This window comes from Besnoitia besnoiti, chromosome I (assembly GCF_002563875.1).
Source record: "Besnoitia besnoiti strain Bb-Ger1 chromosome I, whole genome shotgun sequence".
In the NCBI taxonomy this organism is placed as follows: Eukaryota; Apicomplexa; class Conoidasida; order Eucoccidiorida; family Sarcocystidae; genus Besnoitia; species Besnoitia besnoiti.
Genome location: NC_042356.1, coordinates 1,384,632 through 1,403,488, shown reverse-complemented (window position 1 = coordinate 1,403,488; position 18,857 = coordinate 1,384,632). Strand labels below are relative to the sequence as shown.

General features: G+C 59.7%; 3 protein-coding genes across 3 annotated transcripts; all 3 read right to left on the bottom strand.

The window, feature by feature from the left end:
* Positions 1 to 1,360: 1,360 nt before the first annotated feature.
* On the bottom strand, positions 1,361 to 5,269 carry BESB_002080 (uncharacterized protein; the record flags this gene model as incomplete). Its single annotated transcript, XM_029358963.1, has 1 exon — positions 1,361 to 5,269. The coding sequence occupies one exon, from the start codon at positions 5,267 to 5,269 to the stop codon at positions 1,361 to 1,363; it is 3,909 nt and encodes a 1,302-aa protein (XP_029221876.1).
* Positions 5,270 to 7,375: 2,106 nt separating this feature from the next.
* On the bottom strand, positions 7,376 to 9,872 carry BESB_002070 (uncharacterized protein; the record flags this gene model as incomplete). Its single annotated transcript, XM_029358962.1, has 2 exons — positions 7,376 to 8,510; positions 9,097 to 9,872. The coding sequence occupies 2 exons, from the start codon at positions 9,870 to 9,872 to the stop codon at positions 7,376 to 7,378; spliced, it is 1,911 nt and encodes a 636-aa protein (XP_029221875.1).
* Positions 9,873 to 12,391: 2,519 nt separating this feature from the next.
* On the bottom strand, positions 12,392 to 16,544 carry BESB_002060 (gorasp2-prov protein; the record flags this gene model as incomplete). The annotated part of the gene is made up of 9 exons (XM_029358961.1): positions 12,392 to 12,438; positions 12,857 to 12,919; positions 13,413 to 13,538; positions 13,700 to 13,919; positions 14,189 to 14,651; positions 14,840 to 14,985; positions 15,448 to 15,662; positions 15,918 to 16,017; positions 16,368 to 16,544. 9 exons carry the CDS (start codon positions 16,542 to 16,544, stop codon positions 12,392 to 12,394), a joined length of 1,557 nt encoding a protein of 518 aa, XP_029221874.1.
* Positions 16,545 to 18,857: the final 2,313 nt, after the last annotated feature.

Here is an 18,857-nt window from a genome sequence, read left to right as displayed (position 1 = left end):
CTGAGCTGTTTCTTAACTGCTTAAATTTTATTCTGCGGGAACGGGTGCGCAGTTGAGACTTGTTAAAACAACGTGTGCATCCCCCAAGCCTCGGGTTTCTCTACACCAAACCCGCCAGCAGGCGTATGCACACTGGTGTGATCTCCAAAGGAATATTTAGATTTTTATCGCCACTCACGTTGAGAACGGGAAGTTCGTGCCTCGTGTTTGCAAAGTGACGAACTTCACTTATAGAGTCCTCCAGGATCATTGTGGGCGCACCTCGCTCTCACTTTACATCTCTGTAGTTTTAGGCTTTCGCATGCGACAGAAGAGGCAAATTGAGATGTCTAACTGCAAAGGAGGGAGAAAAGCAGCGAGCCCTCTAACGTAGTCAGTATTGCCGCACAGCAGAGCAGGATCAGCTAAACGACGTCTCGGTTTGAAGAAAAATCATGAGCTGTCAATCCTAACAAAACCGGTGGATTTCCACCTCGGTCTAACGCCGAGGTGGAAATCGTTCGCAGACGCATGACCTAGAGTCCGGACACGAGTCGTTCGAGTTTTAATCCTGTAGCAATCCGCAAGCGATGTTCCCTCAGAGTCTCTATCTGCGGCACCGCTCCCATGCGAAGGGCTACTTCCCGCAAATAGCTTTCACTTTGAAAAGAAAAATACTACGCTCCAAGTCGCGTGAAGCCATGGCGCGATCGCCGCTGAATCGATGACCGCCGCGGAAGGCGCAAGTGAATGCAAGTGCAAATCGTTTTGAGTAGAATTTGAAAAACTTGCTTCAAAAAGTGCGTAAAAGCTCCCTGGTAAAGTAATTCTGCACCTACAATAAAAATAAGTTTTTTATCCAACTAATGGGATCTTCCGCTGCTTTGCGTGTGCATGCGGCCACGTAGCCCCTCAGCATCCAAGAAGTGTGTCTCTGTCTCAGCATGTCCGTGCTTCCTAGAGTGACCTGTCGCGCTGCAGAGGTGGTGCTCCCTCTGTTCAGGTTTCACGGTCTTTCGAGTCAGATCGCGAGCCTGGGTCAGCTTGCCCCGTGACAGAGTCGCACCTCTTCTTGTATCCCGCAGGGACTTCGCCCAATAAGACGAAAAGATTTAAAAGAAAATCGAAAAACCGAGAGCCACGGAAAGTCGGTCCTTGGCCCAGCTTCGAGGCAAGTCACACTAGACTGTAGAGACACCGAGAAAAGCACACGAGCAAAAGGCAATTCACTTTCTGACTTGCACGCAAACAACTCCACGGACTCGCGCGCTTTATCTTCCGATGTGACAGAGCGCCGGAAGGGGGCGGCTCTGCCTTCTCTCCGAAGGTCTTCGCCGGACTCTGCCGCCGCCTTCCGTCGTCCCTCGGCCTGCTTGCGTGTTCAGCGAAACCGTCTTCGCGCGACCCTTCGCCCGGTGTGTGCGCTTCGCACTCCTCCGCCACACCGCGCGCTGGGCTGTGTGAGAAAGCCCGCCTTCTTTTCTCCCAAGCCCCAGAGACGACCCTCCTTCGTGCGCGCCGCGCCTTCATCTGCAAATACCCCTGTCTCCGCCGCGGCGATCCCGCGGTCGCTGCCACCCCTCGCAGCTGCTGACGCCAGGTGTGCATCTGGCCGCGCTTCTGAAGAAGTAGACGAGAAAAGGCGCCGCTGAGAAGATAGCAGACGCCCTAGAGCCGCTTCCACACTCGCGCAGACACTGTCGAGGTCGCTGGCTTGAGATCCGAGATCTGCCGAAGAAGGGAACGTCGCAGTTTCGGGGTGCGTCGACGACATGGAGGCTCCCCTGCGGTGGAGGCGCGCGCGGCGGACAAAGAGCAGAATGCGGAGAAAGTGAAGTAGGTACTCGCTCTCGCGGAGCAACTGCGTGAAGCAGGTGCAGTGCATGTACACCACGTTTGGAGGGAAGAGTTCCTCGACGACCGCCGAGGTTCGCATGCAGCTTGTTTCAACCGATGGCGCTTCCGCCCTCGACTCCGCACGCGCCAGCTCTGCAACAGCGCTCGCTTCGCCTCCACCTTCTCGATCGTCGTTCTGCGTAGAAAATGCGGACGCCTTTGCGGCACACGAGTGAAGCAGGTCGCTGAGCGCGGGAGCCCGCTCTCCACCTTGCTTTCTCCTCTTGGCTTGGTGCGTGGCTTCCGCGCACTCCGGCGCCGCCGCGCTCGCTGCTGTGCAGTCTTCGTGCTCTTCCGCCTCGCTGATCTCGCCTCCCTCAGGTATCTGCTGCGCGGCAATTGGAGCGAACGCGTCGAGGCCGTGCGCAAGGAAGTTGCCTGAAGAGAGAGACTCCTCGAGGAGCGCCACGGCTTCCTCCAGCGTCCTTGGGGTCTCCTTTCCCTTCGCGCCTCTGCCGGAGTCTGCATGCATCCCCGCCTTCGCGCTCTCGCGATCCGCCGAAAGAAACGACTTCTCCGAAGCGGCTGCAGCCTCCACGGCGCCCGCGACTTCCAACACAGACGGTTGCATCCCCCAGCGGCTGCAAAGCTGCTGCCGCGCAGAGGCCCCCGACGAAGGCGCGGGAGACGAGAGCAACGCGAATGCGTCCGTGACGTCGCTGCTTCGCGTCAAGTGAGGAAGCAGGAGAGACGACGGCAGACACGACAAAGGCGCGCGTGCGACAGAAGACGACGCGCTTCTGTCTGCCGGGAGCGCACCTCCGCAGACAACGGCGCTGTCGTCCTCTCCATGCCCGCGTGAGCCAAGTGCGTCGGCGATGTTGCCTTCCCCGGAGGTACGTACACCCGAAAATGCAGGCGCGCTTCCGCCTCCCCCACTCGCAGATCGCGTGGCCTCCGCCGCCTGCAGGAACGACTCGTGCATTCCGCCTGCTCCGCGCTTCACGCCTGCCCTCGCTGCGACGGCGCCCCGCGCCTCGTCGCCCCCGGTCCGTCTTCCCTCCGCTCCGCTGCCAGCTTCCGCCGCCCCGCCTCCACGCTGGCGCGCTCCCGCAGCCGCCGCCTGCGTCTCTCGCCAGGCCGTCAGCTGACCAGCGAGGCGCTCGAGCAGCTGCGTGCTGCCCCAAGCGACGACCACCGCGCCCCGCGCCTCGAGCGTCTGCTGGAGTTCGTTGAAGAGCAGCGCAAAGGGCTCTCCGCAAAAGGCGCAGTGCGCGAGCGACGAAGAGGCGTCGAGGAACAGCCGCGGCGGATCCTCAGCCGCAGCGGCCGTCGCAGCTGCCGCCGCCGCGGCAGAGAGCGGCAGCCGCGAAAACGCGGGAAGCGGCGAAGACGCTGCAGCGAGAGAGCGGGGGAAACCCGCGTCGCCATCGCCGCTCTCGGCGTGCGCCGCCCAGGACGACGCGACGGGAAACGACTCGAGATACAACCAGACTTCCCGCGTGAGCTGGCGGAGAACACTCCGCAACGCAGCGCGCCGCGCAGGTGTGCCTGCGCCGCGTGAGAGAACGCAGGAAGACGGAGGCGCGCCAAACGCCGACGACGCTGCGACAAACGAATCGCTTGATGTGGCGGATGCTTCATGCGCGAGCGGGCCAGCCGCCGCAGAACCCGACACGGGCGCGGCGTCTGATTCTTCCGCCGCTCGGCAGACGGTCCCCCGCCCTCCGCCCGCGGTCTCGAGTGTACGTACACCTTCTTCGGGTTGCAGTGCGGATACGGCGGCGACTTCTTGTGCGAGCGACGTTTTGTCTGCGTCGGAGTTGCGGTCCTCTTGAAAGGCCCACGCCCAGGCCCTCATTTCGGTGCGTGTGACGAAGGGGACGCGCGTTTCGCGTCTGCCTTCTTCGCTCCCGCGTTCTTCTCCCGCGGCGCCGCCAGCATCCGCAGCAGCCTTGTCGCAGCCTGCTGCGAGTTCCTCCTCGTGCGCCAAGTCCTCGGCTTCGTCTCCCGTCTCTGCGTTCCACTCCATGTGCGCGTTTTGCGCGGCGGCGTCCGCCTCTCTTTCCGCCGCGCCGGGCGGCTCGACCCCCGCAGGCTCCGCGTCTCCGCCCGCGGGCGCGCATCCAAGGCCCCACTCGTCGGCAATCCAGCGCTGCAGCCGCTTGGGGAACCAAGAGGGCACAGTTCGCGGGGCGTCGCGCGGCTGAGCCGTCGCGTCGCCGCGCGTCTGCTTGGCCTCCGCCGCGGCGAACGCGCTCAGTGCCTCGAGGCGCTCCGCGAGGAGGCCGTGCATGCTGCGCACGCTCATCTCGCTGGCAGCCTTGCCTGCGAAGGTCTGCGCGTGTGCGTCGGTGCCGGCGGAGAGCGCGAGTTGCGTCTGCAGCAGGAGCATCTTCTGTTGGAAGACGTCGGGCGCGGAGGCCACCTGCGCCCAGGCTGCGAGGCCGCCCCAGAGCGGGCGCGAAGCCGCCGCGGCTGCGGCGAGTTTCTGCCGGAGGCCGTGTCCCCTGCGCCTCCCGAGAAAACCGACCCCCTCCGCCTGCGACATCTGCTGCAGCTCCATGTGCGCGCGCAGATGGGCAGTCTTCCGCGAGGAGGTGGCGAAGCGCCGCGTGCAGGTGAAGCACAGGTGCGGTCGGGCCTCGTAGAGCGCGCGGAGCGCCGAGGTCAGCGGCGCGAAGGAAGTCGAGTACGGTGAGGGGTTGAACCAGTCGGCGTGGATCAGCGATGCGAGAAAGAGCTGCTTCTGCTTCTGCTGGTGCTCCCGCCGCTGCCGCCGCAGATGCTGCAAAAAAGCGAGCAGAAACAGACTCGAGGAAGGCAACAGGTCCGCGGACACTGTCGCCGTCTGCGTGGGCAAGTGAAAGATCGCCGACGCGGAGGAGGGACGAAACGCGACAGCAGCACCGTCCGACGACAACGCGCACGCGGAGGAAGAGGAAGAGGAGGAAGAGGAGTCCTCCGTCGAGACGCCGTCGCCTCCCGACTCTGACGCGCGCCGCCCATAGCTCGCCTCCTCGCGTTCCACAGCCTCCGCGACGAGCTTGCAAAACGGCCGCGGGAGAAGCGCTGGTTGGAGCTCCCGCATATACGCCGAAACGACCGGAGGCGCCCCGTGGAGCGTGTTTTCGCTCGCGACGCGCGCAGACGACGCAGACGCAGCAGAGGGACGCGGAGACGAGGGGGAAGACGAAGAGGATGACGAGGCGGGGGGTGCTGCGCGTTCCGCTTCGTCCCGGGCGTCTTGGCCTGGCTGTTTGGCGCCTGAGGAGGACGAGGGCGGTGCGGCGGGGAGCATTTTGAGCGCCGCGAGGGTGTCTGGATCAATTGAAAAACGCGCGAAGGAGGAGGCTGGGGGAGAGGAGAGCGACAAGAAAGCGCGCGAAGCCTCCTGGGACCCGGCTGCCCCGGCGGGCGAAGGCCCGCGCTCGAGCCCTGCGGCGGCCAGCATGCTGCGTCGCTCTCAGGCACTGGCCGAGACGTCGAAGAGAGACAGACGAAAGAGAACGAGCGTCGAGTCGGACCTCCCTCCGCCCCTCCCGGTGCCCCAGGGGAGATATATGCGGGGCGTCTGGACAGTGCCCAGGAGACTCGGCGGAACCCTTCCTCGAACGAAAACGGTCAGAGCCGCCCCCGGCGCGGCACGCGAGGATGGCAGTGCTGCGCCCTCACTGTAAGTCACTCTTTTTGCAGAACAGAAGGCCACGCCGTGGGGTAAGAGGCCGGCGAGCAGGCCGCATCACAGCGCCCTGTGGAGGACGGTTTGCCACCGCGGAAGAGAGCGGGTGCCGCCAAGGAAAGAATACGGGGAAGAATGGAGAGAGCGGAGAGTGGAAAGGCTCCCTGTGGACGCGCGGATGCAGAAGAGAGACGGAAGAAGCGGAGAATGCACACAGGGCAGCAGACGCCGAAAAGGACAGGGGGAAACTAGGCGCTGACGAGACTGAGGGTGGAAAGAGGGGGAACCAGGGTGCGGCACAAACGAACAGCACGGCGCAGGAGAAACGACCAGGCAGAGGGACGCTTCGCAGCGCTATGTACAGAAGAATTTGAGCAGCAGCGAGAAATAGGACGACGGGGAGCCGCGAAATCGAGGAAAGCTATTATAGAACAGCACAGACAGTGGCGACACCACGGGGGCTCCTCGAAACAAAAGTGAAGCGGACGATAGACGCCCGCAGCTCTAGGAGCGGACGAAATGCTGGGACTCGTGAAGATGCCTCTGCGATAAAGAAAGGCAATTCTTTTTTGCGGTTCGCGAGAAAAGAGCTTGGCAGAGAGCAAGGATTTGAGAAGGAAATCGTGCTGCATGTGCGTGGTGCTCCCGTGTTCGCTGCATGCCAACCAGCGCATTTTGCGCAGCGGCTCGATGGCGGTGCCGTTCTTGCTTTCGTCGTGTATGGCCCGTGCCTTGTCCATCCTCTTTCGTCCTTGTGTTTTGGAGGTCTACTCTACGATTTTCGTTTCGCTTTTTATCTGGCTGCGCTTCGCTTGCGCAGCCTCTCTGAGGCATACCGCCTTGCCCTAGGATGCGCTCTCTCATCAACAGTCTTTCGAACGATTCTCGTATATGACCAATGGTCGCTCAAGCACAGACACGCTGATTGTGCTGTGATAGATGTGTGACCTCTTTCAAGAGGGAAACTCTCCGTATCGACGTTCATCGCCCCGCACGCTTCGAATATGACCGGCAGTTCGGGTGTCTATACAGCGTGCGGCGCCGCCTGTGCAGCATCTCCCTGCGCCTCTCGCGCGTCTCGCTACGTCATCGTGAGTGAGGTGTTACCCTGCGCGAGGAGAGGAATATGGGTTGTGTCACCCTGCGCGAGGAGAGGGATATGGGTTGTGTCACCCTGCGCGAGGAGAGGGATCTGGGCAGGTAGTTCTGTCATCCGCGCAGCACGGTCAGCTGCAAAGCAGTGCACGCCCGCAGACGAAGCAGCCCGTACACGCGTCATGTACTTTTTCGACTAGACAGCTGAGCTCGCTCCGCTCGTGTGGCGACACAAAGGCAGCACACATTGCAGCCTGGCTCTCGACACAAGTTACACGTGAAAACCGGGACAGCGACACTAAAAATATGCGGTGGAAACCACACAAGCTTCGCTCGCAACGGCTTCGATAACTTCAGCCTCAGCCCAGGTCTTTGAAATGTGTCCCGATCCGCGATACACATCCATGAAGTAAGTCAACGAAGCATCCTCGTGTGGTTGGACAGCGTAACATAAAAATTGCGGGCCTTGCCGTGGGGATAATGCCCCCCATCTATTTTGTTTCTTTGATCCGCCTATGCAGGACTTGCACACTCCCGTAGACAGGAGCGTGGCAGACGCGTTGTTCCTGATCTCTATATGACGTTTCCGGCTCTCAAATAGGCCATAACACAAGGGCGCGCTCGCTCCCGTCGTGCCTCCTGTCTCGTGAGTTGTTGAGCAGACGAAAGCCACGAACGGGCGGCCGCGTTAGATGGTTGCATCTGAAAGCTCGTATCTGCGACTTTGACCTTCTATCCCATGAAGAAGGCAAATGTGTGTACGAGGAGAAAACCCTGTGAAGTTTATTTCTTCTTGTACTTCTTCCATTCGGAAGTCCCCGGTGGCTCAAATTCATCATCTGAGGAGTCACTAGGCTCCCACTCAAGCAACCTGTTGACAACGGGAGCCGGCACAGGGAAGGTAAGCCCCTGCTTCTGCAAGTAACGAACGCGCATCGCAGACTCTTTCGCGAGGCTCCGCACCTTCGGAGAGTAGTCGGTATCCCTCCACTGACGAAACGGCGGTGTGGTTAGACCGCGTCTCGCAGCTTCATATTCCCGTCTCCATCTGCGGGTCGCTTTCTCTTTGGCTGCCGAACGGTTTTGAGCTCGCAGCGCCTGCACATTCCAATAAAAACCGACTTCCTCTTTTGTCATCCATCTGGCCACTTTCCGACCGCCACAAGAGTACTGGAGAAACCAGCAAGCTTGTGAAGGCTTGCATCGTTCCCAGTGCTCAGTCCTGGGCTCGGCACGCCACGGATAGAACCACACGTACCAGGGAACAACCCGGTGCGCCACCCACGGGACGTGCATTTCTAGTCGGCGCAAACGCGGCTGATGAGCTCGCGCGCGCTCTCGCCCGTCTCCCTCCTGTGCTGTAGGCGAATGGTAGACAGCCTCTTGTTTGCGTCCAGTTCGCGCGCTAGTGGAGGGGCGCTCGCCATCGTCGACTGTTCGTCCACGCTGACGAGACGCGAGCGAAGACTGTGACGTCGTGCCCTCCCCGGCGACAGCTCTCCGTCTTCCACCGTCGTCCACCGCAGCCGCGGAGCCCTCCAGTGCTCCGTGTGACAAAGTTCCCTGACTCCCCTCCACCGGGAGAGTGAAGGGGCGATGCGGGGAAGTAGTTGGCGATCGAGACGACGTCGCATCTCGAGGCGCTAACAGGGACCGCGGATACGCAGGCCCACGCCAACCTGGAGCAGCACCGGGGGAACCGAATGAAGTTGACGGGGTGGCGAGGGCGCTCTCTGGGGGGCGCCCTGTGTCATCCGCGTCATCAGACGGCGGCGACGGTGACAAAGAGGAATACAGCGCATGCGCGGGCAGAGAAAGGGCAGGTCGCTGCGAGGAAGGTGCAAGGGGCGACCCGGGACGCGGAAACTCGGGGGCTGGGAGAGGAGGAAACACCGGAGGCTGCCAGAAGACAGAATGCCTGAGAACCACGACAGCAGGCCGCATGGGAAGCCTTTCGTCGCGACTCTGCTTCGCTCGAAACGACGACGCCTGGCAGAAACGGCTATGGATTCTTAAACGAGGGATGCGCAGTTGGGTATACGCAACGGGAGTCGGGATGAACAGGGTGACACATGCAAGTAGCGGAGATACAGACATGCTTTTTTTAATGAGAACCACGGCTTGTGTCGTCGGATGCCTCTGCGTCTCGCACAGAAGTGTTTGCCAGACCCGCTGCGCGCTACACTCCATAGCAAAAAACAACACTTGCCGTACTGGCTTATCAACCCGTTGCGAGGAGATGAGAAGATGGACCCCTGTTCGGAAAGGGGACGAAATAGAGTGTTAGGAGACAGCTGCAAAGAGATGCGTGCGCAAGCCGCCTGCAGCAGACACTGTGAGCCTCGCGCCGAAAAGTTCCACACAGTATAAAGTCTGCAAAGACACACAAGTGATAGCCAGTGGTGGTCGTTCGCGCAGATGTTGAGTAGCAGCAGACTTGACCTACGAAGCGTATGCGCGACACTCCCTACAGAGGCGCAAAGATCATGACGGGGGGCACTTACGGCCGCACTCGCGTTAGCATGTCGGTAGAGTCCTCCGGAAGCGGTTGCCGCAAGAGAGTGTGCTGCCTAGACCGCCTCTGCGATATCCAGCTTAGCCCGAAGGCAGGCCTCCACGGAGGCCCTGGAGCGCCAAATTGCTGGAGTGAGAGTCCGCTGGAAACCGCAGGGGCACCCGATGGGAGGCGCCCCTCTTGAGGTGTCACGACGCTGGCCGCCAACGGCTGGGAGGCAGAAAAAGCGGGCTCTTCTCCCCCGGCTCGGTGCGGAAGGCATTTACGACTCCGCTTTCGCGGAGGCGACGACTCAGAAGAGAGGCCGGGAGGAGATCGACGTGGCGGCGAAGCCGCAGAAGACACGGAAGGAGCAGCGGGAGGGACAGGTGGCGGCGCGGGAGAACGAGGTGGGGGTGGAGTCGAGGCCGGATGCCTTGAGGACAGTCTACGTGACGAGATGCCTTCCTCGTGAGCGGCGGTCGGGTGGCGAGCGTCGAAACAGCTTTGTGGGGTCACATCACGAGGACGGACCGGTGTATTGGCAAAGTGCGCGCAAGCCAGGTTGGTGCGTTGACGGCGGCGCAAAGCGCACGGAAAAAGACGCCGAAGTATCACTGGAAGCGGACTGGCCAGGAGAGGCGGAATCTCAACGGGTTCTCGCAATGGAGTCACCCTCGCCGGACGTTCCTCCGCATCCCCGACGATGATGCAGGGCTGCTCTGCCACAGGCAGAAGAAGGACGGAAGATGCGAAAAAGCACGTGGAAGCGATGAAGGCAGCCATTTTCCTACCTTCATCAGCAGCACGCGCAACGATTCTTTGGCTCGTCCGGGTCCATCCCACGCCGACACGGGAACTCAATCACCTCGTGGAAGGGAATGTCATCGGGCAAGTGGCCACGCGAGGTGGTTGTTGGGGCGCGGGAACCCGACGAGCGAACCCATCTGTTCATTTCGCCTGTATTTCTCAGTCTGCCGACGCGCCCTTCGCAGCTGTTCAAGGGGGCGCGGTGGTTTCAGCGTCAGCGCCCCGATATCACGGATTCCTCGGTCCATAACACCACACATTCGGCGATTTCCGCGCAAAGCCAGCAACACAGCCCTGGACACGCGGCCTCACCCCCCCATGACGCGCTGCAGACTGATCGGTGTGCGTGCACTTGCAACACCTCACAGTGACAGGCGAACACGCCTCTCCACAGACGGTTTTCCTCCTTGGCCGTGGGGAGCAGCGCACTGTCTACACAGTTTCGTACATCTGGAAACAGCCTCAGGAGCCTCAATGAGGAGCGGAGTCTTCTTGCGACGCGTTGCAGACATCCCCCACATCCCCCCCCCTTCTCGGATTTTGCGCGACCGACATCTGGAAACTCCCTACACACCCTGTGACGCAGAGACCGCCTGCGCAGTCACACTTGCTGACTTCGCGCGAGGTTCTCTCTGCGTGCCCACCCCGCAGCGAATTCACGTGCTTGGTGAGAGACAGCACTGCGCGTCTCGGAGAGAGGTCAACGCTGTTTACCGCACGGGCGGGGGAGGGGGGAAGAGACGGGGGGTCCTCTCAGGCGCTGCTCGGCGAACCGAAGCAACGCACGCGGTGTCTCAATGCAAGTCCCTTGTTGACTCAGCAGTGACCGCAGGTAGAACCCTCCCCTGAAGGCGCAAATGCGGACAAGGGACTGCGGCTGCTTGAAGCAGAGATGTGACTCCAAATGGTGCGCGAGACATTCGCAACCGACGACAGCGAACCGACCCAACACGCAGCTGCCCCGAGCAGAGAAGCTCCCGGCTTGCACGACCCCTACACGCACTTTCTGCGCGTACTGGGTGGCAGTCGAGGCGCATCCCGGCCGAAGCCGCTGCGGCAAGCGCAGCACATTCCAGCACAATGGGACGAGAGAGGTTGGCAGGATGTGCTTCCTCGCGCAGAGGTCGCGTCCAGTCGCGGGCGTGTCACCGCGACACCGCTCTGGGATTCATTCTAATAAAGCCGCCCCTCGCCACAAGCGCTAAATTGACTCCTCAGCGGAATTTGCACCTAACGGAACTGCCTGCTCACTGACATGCCACATAGAGCCTTCCCGCGCCGAACCATGGCTTCGCCCCGCGTGGGGGGGGGGGGGGGGGGGAGTTGCCCCTAGCGGGTGAGTTTCCGCGCATTTGAAAGCCGTATCGATCTGTGTATCTGCATGCGGCCTCTGTCTGGCAAGGCGTACGCGCAGCTTCGCCAAGCGTCTACGATTGCAAACGTTTCTGCGTTGCGTTTTCTGCAGCTTCGGCTCCGTCTGTCTGTCGGGCGGCGCTCTACGAAAGCGCCCCGCGCGATCTCCTCTGCTCGGCTCCGCTGTGCAGCCTTCGCGTTGTTTCTTAAAACAGCCGTTTAGAAAACAAATGTCATCAGCACAGCCTGCATCTAGACAGGCGACACCGTTGAAAGAAATTCTGCTTCATTGCGGACGCGATACACGCGTCCGTCGCTTGAATTTAACTCGAGACTCGTAAAACACACAAGAAGCAACGCTCCTCTTTTACATTGCACACAACCAAGACCCTGCTGCTTGTCAGGCCCCCCGACTCGGTCGACACAGAAAGCGAGCTTCCTGTTCATTAGACACACTGTTTGACGCACGTAGCTTCAAACACACGAGCAGCTACCGCCCTTCTGTATGCTGTCAACCCGATTCGCTCCTAGGCGACACCAGAGGCCTCTTTTCGCGGCTTATTCCGTCTCGAGGGGCCCGGCGAGAAACCAAACGAGCGTCGTTTTGCAGTCTGCCTGTCTCACTTTGCCGCCTTCTCTTCACTCGCTTCAGTATGCTTCTCTCTGGCTCTGCCTCCCCTAGCCCTGCTCTGTGCCTCGCGTTCGTTTCCCCTCTTCATACAGCACAAGTTGAGGTTAACTTTTCTCTCTGCATTCGGAAAATCGACATGCGGCAAAACCGAAGCACGAAAGTGGCGCGGCTCTCGTCTACCGCTCCAGCGCGCAGACACGCGGGGGAGCCAACGAGGCGAAAGCGCGTGTGGGCACGCCGCAAGGATGTCTGCCGAGAAGACCCTTCCCTCACAAAAAAGCCGAAAACCCAAAAGAAAAACACACAGAAATCCACAATCTTTCTCTACGTACGACCGTGCGCACACGGTGTAGAGTTCCGTGCAAAGTGATAGAGGCCATTTGCACGACAGCGGTGGCTCCCAGCACCCGCCGCTGAGAGCCTTGTCCCTGCGCTTTTTCCTGCCAGCAGAAACGACCCGCCACACGTGATGGAGCGTCACCTCGTGCTCAGGAGAGCAGACACGCCTACGCTAGTGAAGCGAGGAACTCGACACAACTTCGCCCGCCTGAGGAGGCCCTGGAAAAATGCGAAAAACACACAAAACACCCACACGTCATACAGGTACCTCGTGGAGTTCCTTTTAAACAACCCCGCACACAAACACTTGAACGCGCACCCACGCAGATACTTGCCCAGAGGCGCTTCGCCCCGAAGGTCAGCGGTTCAAATCAGCTTCCCGTTTTCAAGGTATTTTCTAAGAAGCTAATAGAATCTGAATTTAATAAATTATTCTTAAATACCCAAAGACTTTCACGCCTCTCTCAAAGCACACACCTGCATATATATAAGAATCTACACTTACATACGTATATCTACACAGATGCACGCATTCAGATGCATGCACCATGCCCTGTTTATTGCATGAGGACAGCTCACGAAGCACACGCGGAGCGTGGAGAAATATCAAAGTTTCAGGTCAGTTTTGCTCGCGAACCTGTAAACACCGCCGACGTGTGGCGCGCCATTGCAGCGGCGTACGGCAAGTCGTAGGCGAAGTCTGAAAGAACAAGAAAGACGACAACATGAGCCAATCACACACATGAACTCAATCTTGAACAACTATGAAGGCATATGCTTCTACATAGAGTTGGACAGATACTCAGCCACAGGAACACTCTGCGACAAAAGAGCTCATACAAAAATATGTACATACGTAAACATACACTCGCGTCCATATACTGGGGAGCGACCCCGTTCGCTAAAAGCGGTTCCCCTGAAGACACGGACAGTACACAGCCCATGGACAAACTCACAAATACAGATATACATAGAAATATATGTATGACTCGACTACAGCGTCTATACTTACACATATGAATCGTGTATTCACCACGCACACGCGCCCCGAAATTCAACACGCAGAATGAACTTTGACTCAAACAAGCGCACGGTACGCGTGAGTCTTGCGAAAAGTCACAGCAACACAAGTCCCCGCACATCTCTGCTGGAAGTACACTGCGTGGCGCTCAAAACCGGCGGATTTTCCTTACATGACGAAGTCTCGTCAAAGTCCGAGTCTCGGCGGCCTCTGCTCCTCCCTTGAGCGTTCGCGAGGGCGAAGGGGAACGGCACACTCGAGCCCGCGACAGCAGAGCGACCGTTGTGCGCAGCGTACCCTGGAAAACACAAGGCCGAAGCGCAAACGCACATCCCAAGCACGTGCGTCTTTTGCTCGGTCCCTGCTGAGTCGCCTTTCGCCTTGCCAGCTTACTTCGAATGCCGCACCCAGGCGCTGAAAAATGAAAAAAAAAATTGGGCGCAAACGCCTCGCGCGTACCGTCTCTGTCGTCGCAGAGGGGGAATGATGTTTCTTTAAGCGGCGAGTTTGTGACGGGATAGAGGAAGTAGCCGCTGGGCTGCAGGGAGGAGGCCGAGGGGCGACACGCAAAGTCCGCGCCGGCGGCCCCGAACTCGTCGCCCTCGTCGCGGTACGGACACACGAGGTCCCACACCTCGTCTTCGCCGTCGTCGAACGCATGCGCGTAGGGAGGATACGCCTGCGAGAACGAGCGCAGACAAACGTTGCAGGACAGAGACGCAGCCACTCGAACGCGCGGGAAACCGCCAATGGACGCATCCTCATCTCCGCGCCGGCCTCTCGCTACAGGAGATGGAAATATCCACAACTCCCTGAAACTCAAATGGACGCTCCCCCGGGGGGGGGGGGGGGGTCACAGGGACTTTCAGACAGACACAGAACAAACACCTAAGCGGCCCCCCCCTTCCCTCCCCCGCTCGTTCCATCCTCAGAAGCAGCTCTTCTTACGTCGTTGAACTCGACGCCCTCAGTGAGGAGAACGGGCGCGCCATCGCTGTCGAGGATGTAGACCTCCTCCTTGCCGTCGCGCGAAACTCTGCCATCCTGTTCGCTCGCCTCTTTGAGAAGCAAGCAGTCGTCTCTTTCTTTCTTCCGCACTGCGGCGCACGCCCGCTCCGCGTCTCGCTCGCCCTGCGGCCCTGCGGAGGCCCCTTCCTTTGCGTCCCTCTGGCTAGTTGGGCGCTCTGGCCCGCAAGGAGACACTGGAGCCGCGGGCTCTTCGCCTTCGACCGCGCCCGGAGACGATGGGCGAGCAGGCGAGCAGACCCGGGGGTCCGCGGACGGACAGGACGCGCGAGGCGAAGGCGAGGCCGTCAAATCTGCGTGAGACTCGGAAGTTGTCACGCCCGCCAGGGCGCGCCGAGAGAAAGGCAGGCGATGGAGATACCCACTGCCCAGCTCGCAGCCCAGACTGAAGACAGGTGAGAGACAGTGAAGACGACTGTCGCTCACGAGTTTGCGGCCTTCTCATTCCTCGCGCGACGGACTCTCCCCAGCTCTCGTGCCCCTGCGACGGAATCTTTGCCTCTATGGATAAAACGAGGCCTCTCTGGGTTCGGACTCCTCTGCCAAAAGCAGCATTCTCTTTCGATCGCTTACCTTCCCTCGCCGCCCCAGTCGTTGTTGGGAACGATGAAGACCTCGCGAATCGTCTCGGAGGCTGCGTTGAAGACGAAAATCTGCATGTGCCGCTTCAGCGAGGCCGAGACGCTCTCCACCAGGTCGTCCAAGTCCCGAAAGACGCCCTGAAGACACGAAGAAAACACGCTCCCGCATGAGGATCTCTAACGAAACAGGCGCCTGCGCCGCAGAACAAGCTGCTCGCGCGCGGCTTCAAAAAATACAAAAAATATTTGGCATTTCAGAAAAGTGAATATACTCATAAAATTGGTGGTATTCTTTACTTACTTTAATTGGCCTTTGGCCTAGCTACCATCTTTAGATTCTTGATGTCTGCTTTGTTCGAAGAATATGTATGTATCTTTTTTGTATCAGTATGTATATAGATATATAGTGGCGGTTCGAAAGTCGCCTTCCTGAAACGCACATGATTAATCTTTGTACGGTGCGTATCTACCGGACTCCTCCGTAGACGATTTCATATTTGTTAGGCAAAGAGCAGTGAGTTTAAAACGAGTCTTCACGCGCTCCATATGTAGTTATTAAGCGAAGCTGTCTTTTACTAGCGCCGTCGTCTCGCGTCTCACCTGGTTGTCTGCAAGAATCCAGTCCTGCGTGGCGACGAGACCCGCGTGCGCCGCGGGCGAGTTCGGCGCGACGGCAAGGACGCGAACGCCCTCGCTCATGACGTTGGAGACGTCCGCGAAGGAGACGGAGAGACCGAGAGAGAAAATAGACGAAGACACCGCGCGATTTGCGCGCGACGCAGGCGGCAGAAGGGCAGCCGGAACGAGCGTCACAGCTGAGGACACGCGCCCACATGCAGACGAAATAAAACGCGTCCGACCCCGACAAGACACCCCCGCCTCCGGCCCCCACCCCCTCACAGAAGAAGACGTCGTGAGACTGGTGCAGGCGTCCAGAGAGATCTTCCTTGCTCGCAGGCAGAGCGGAGAAGCGCGTCTTCGCGTCAGCTTGCGATTACGCGCAAAGACACACCGGAAGAATAAGTTGCAGCGAGAGAGAGCCGGACTCGCGCGTGGCTGAGGAAGCTTACTTCTGAAGCTGCGCATTCGCGCGTTGAACACAACGAGCTGTACCGGCTCAGGCCGATTCGGTTGATTCACTTTGGCGAAGAAGGCCTGGAGCGTCTCTTCCTGAGGACGACGCAAGGAGAACCAAAAAACAACCCTAAACTTCCACTAATTCGCAACGAGTCACAAGAAAATGGAGCGAAACGCGTCCCTGCTGTCCATATCTCGCGCTCTTTCTGCAGGAACATACTCCGGTGCCTCAGAAGCAGCACCCGCCCTGCAGTCTCCGTTTCCGCATCCAGCGTCCGGCCCAAAAATCGGCACATATTTCAACACGGGAATGCAAACAGCTCTGCACTGCGAGTCTTCCCGACAGCCTCTGCCCGAGCGGCTGCGAAGCGTGACACTTTTCTGTCCACGCATGCGGACGCAGAAGTGCGAGAACGCGGATTTGCGCTCTTAAAAGGTCTTACTGTCGGCGAGGTGAGAGGGACGTCGTCGATTTGCGTGATGAAATCAAAGAAGATCTCGAGACCGGCGGCCTCGGCCGGACTGCCGCGCTGAATCTTCATCACGCGGTAAGCCCCGCCCTTGGCCTTTTCACCCGCGGCTAACGCCGCCCGCTGGTCAAGCGACTGCCCTGCTCCCATTCTTGCGGCGGAAATCAAGAGAGAGGCCGAGGCATCGATTCAGAAGAAGAAAAACGACACCCTGTGAGCCCAAAGCGGGTGCTTTCTGGCAGTCGCAGGCACACGCGCCTGCGAGAGAGCCGCAGCCGGGCGCCGCAGAACGAGAAAACGTCGGCGTTGAGAGCGAGCTCAGAAACTTAGAAAAAACCTGATTGACACAAATTCTGGAGGGAGCCCTGCTCAGCACGTGTCCGGCGGAAAGAGATGCCTAAACCGCGCCTAGACGCGCTGACGTGCCGTTGAGCCTCAGAAGCGCCAACGGCGCTCTTCGAAGCGAAGAGCCAAAGGAAAAGCAAAGCTGCCGAACCCCAAATTCGGCGACAAACTCGCGGGAAAAACCACAGCAGAGAAGGGGAGGCCGCCAGCCTCGCGTGACCTGCTGCCTCCTCGTCCAGGAGAGACGAGCTCGGTTGCTTGAGAAACGAGGCTGTGCCTGTCACGTAATCACGCCGGCGAAGGCGCGGAAGGAACGCGGCCGCGAAGCGGAGAGACAGACCGAGGGACGGGACGCGGAAGAAAGCATTCAGAAGAGAAAGAGAGAAAGACAGCGAGCCTGAGCGTCTGGCGACGGCCCCCTGGCGAGGACGACGACTCTGGGTGGCTGAGCTGCGTGGAGCGCGTTGGCAACTGACGCCGCGGCAGACTACAAAAATGTCTCGAACGAAGAAAATGTGTGGAACCGGGGCAGCAGAAAAAACGGAGAACAGCAAAAAGCGTTAGGTGGATCTCGTCCTCGCATCCAGCAAAGCCGCACGCTAGAAAGAGACAACCTAGTCGAGGCCCCCTGAGAATCCGCAGTGAGCGCGCGCGAGGCAAGGAACAGTGCCTGCTGCCTCTCTCTCTCAGCTCGGTCCAAGACGCACCAGGTAACCCTGACGCGGAGAAACACACGAGGAAACGAAGAAGCAAACGGGAGAGACTTGCGCCTGGTGTTTTCCCGCAGCTATTACAGTTTACCACTTTTGCCTAGAGCTCGCAAACTGGAGGCGGCCGTGGACGTGCCGCCGTTGGCTGTAAAGACACCCGGAAGCGCACAGACGCTGGCAGTGCATCAGGAAAGCAGCTTTTGGTTCCGTGCGTCACTTTGCGCACTTCGCTGTCCTTTCGCGGCAAAGTTGCCACCCAACACGCCGTCCTCGCCCTAAAGACGGAGCAGCCGCAGGTCGATCACACTTTCGCGGATGCCATCTTTTCCTGCCCCCGGGCTTCGCGAGCCTCAGAACGGGCAAACCGGGACTGCACGACAAAGGAACGAAACTCACATTCATCACCGCATCGCCTCGATCCACACACACTGCCCGCGAATACTCGAGGCAACGGGCAGCCCTCATCCTGCTCAGAGTCGCGTCACCTGGCGTGGAGGGACTATGTAAGCCACGCACACAACACGTGCACGCAACGACTGCTGTGTCTCATCGGGCCTGCAGATTTCCAGATTCTCCCGGACACACCAGATCCTAAACACTCGCTGTCTCCCAAGAACGGAAAAAGAACTCCTCTCCTCCGGTCCCTCTCCTTTCGCCCGCCTCGCCCTTTTGGGCTGGCGGACCCCCATCGTGCGCAGCACAGGCAGACCAAGAGACAGCACGCTCCTCCGAGGACAGCCCTTCTTTTCTTCTTGAACGGATCGCGCCGCGACCCACTCTCTCTTTTCCGTAGAGGCGAGCAGGCAAGTGCTGAGCTCCCTGTTTCGCGTGATCACCGTGGAACCTTCGAAAACTCGGCGGGAGAGACGCCTTCCTTCCTTGCTGCGGAGGTACCTGGCGAGCGTCCCGGCCCGAGGGTCTTCGATTTAGCGCGACCTGCGGCACCGGCAGTTGGGCGTTTCGTTTCGTGGCGTGTGTGTCGCCTTCGCGTCATCTTGCCGAAAGTTCACGCTGACCTCTGTCTACACGCAGCTAAAGGATGCAGAGACTGTTGTTTCACCGCCTTCGGATTGATTCTCGCCCGCGTGTCTCCCGCAGCCGCGCGCCGGTGAATGGCGAGCCAGACTCGAGAGAGACCGTGCGAGAAGCTGCGAGCTTTTGATGAGCCTTCTTCCGCCGCGGGCGCTCCTGCCCTCATATTTCCTGTCTTTCTCTTTGCTCGGGCTGTCTCTGCACTGCCAAATTTAGTTTCCGGCGCGGCGCGATCGTCTCGGACTCTCTCCGCTTGCCTCAGCGGCAGCCGATGGCCTGCGCGCGGCTTGTCTGCAGTCTCCGCTGGTCGGCGAAGAGGACACGCCTCTCTCCAGGCGTCTGGGAAGCAAAGTTCGCCAGCAGCTCGCACTCCTTC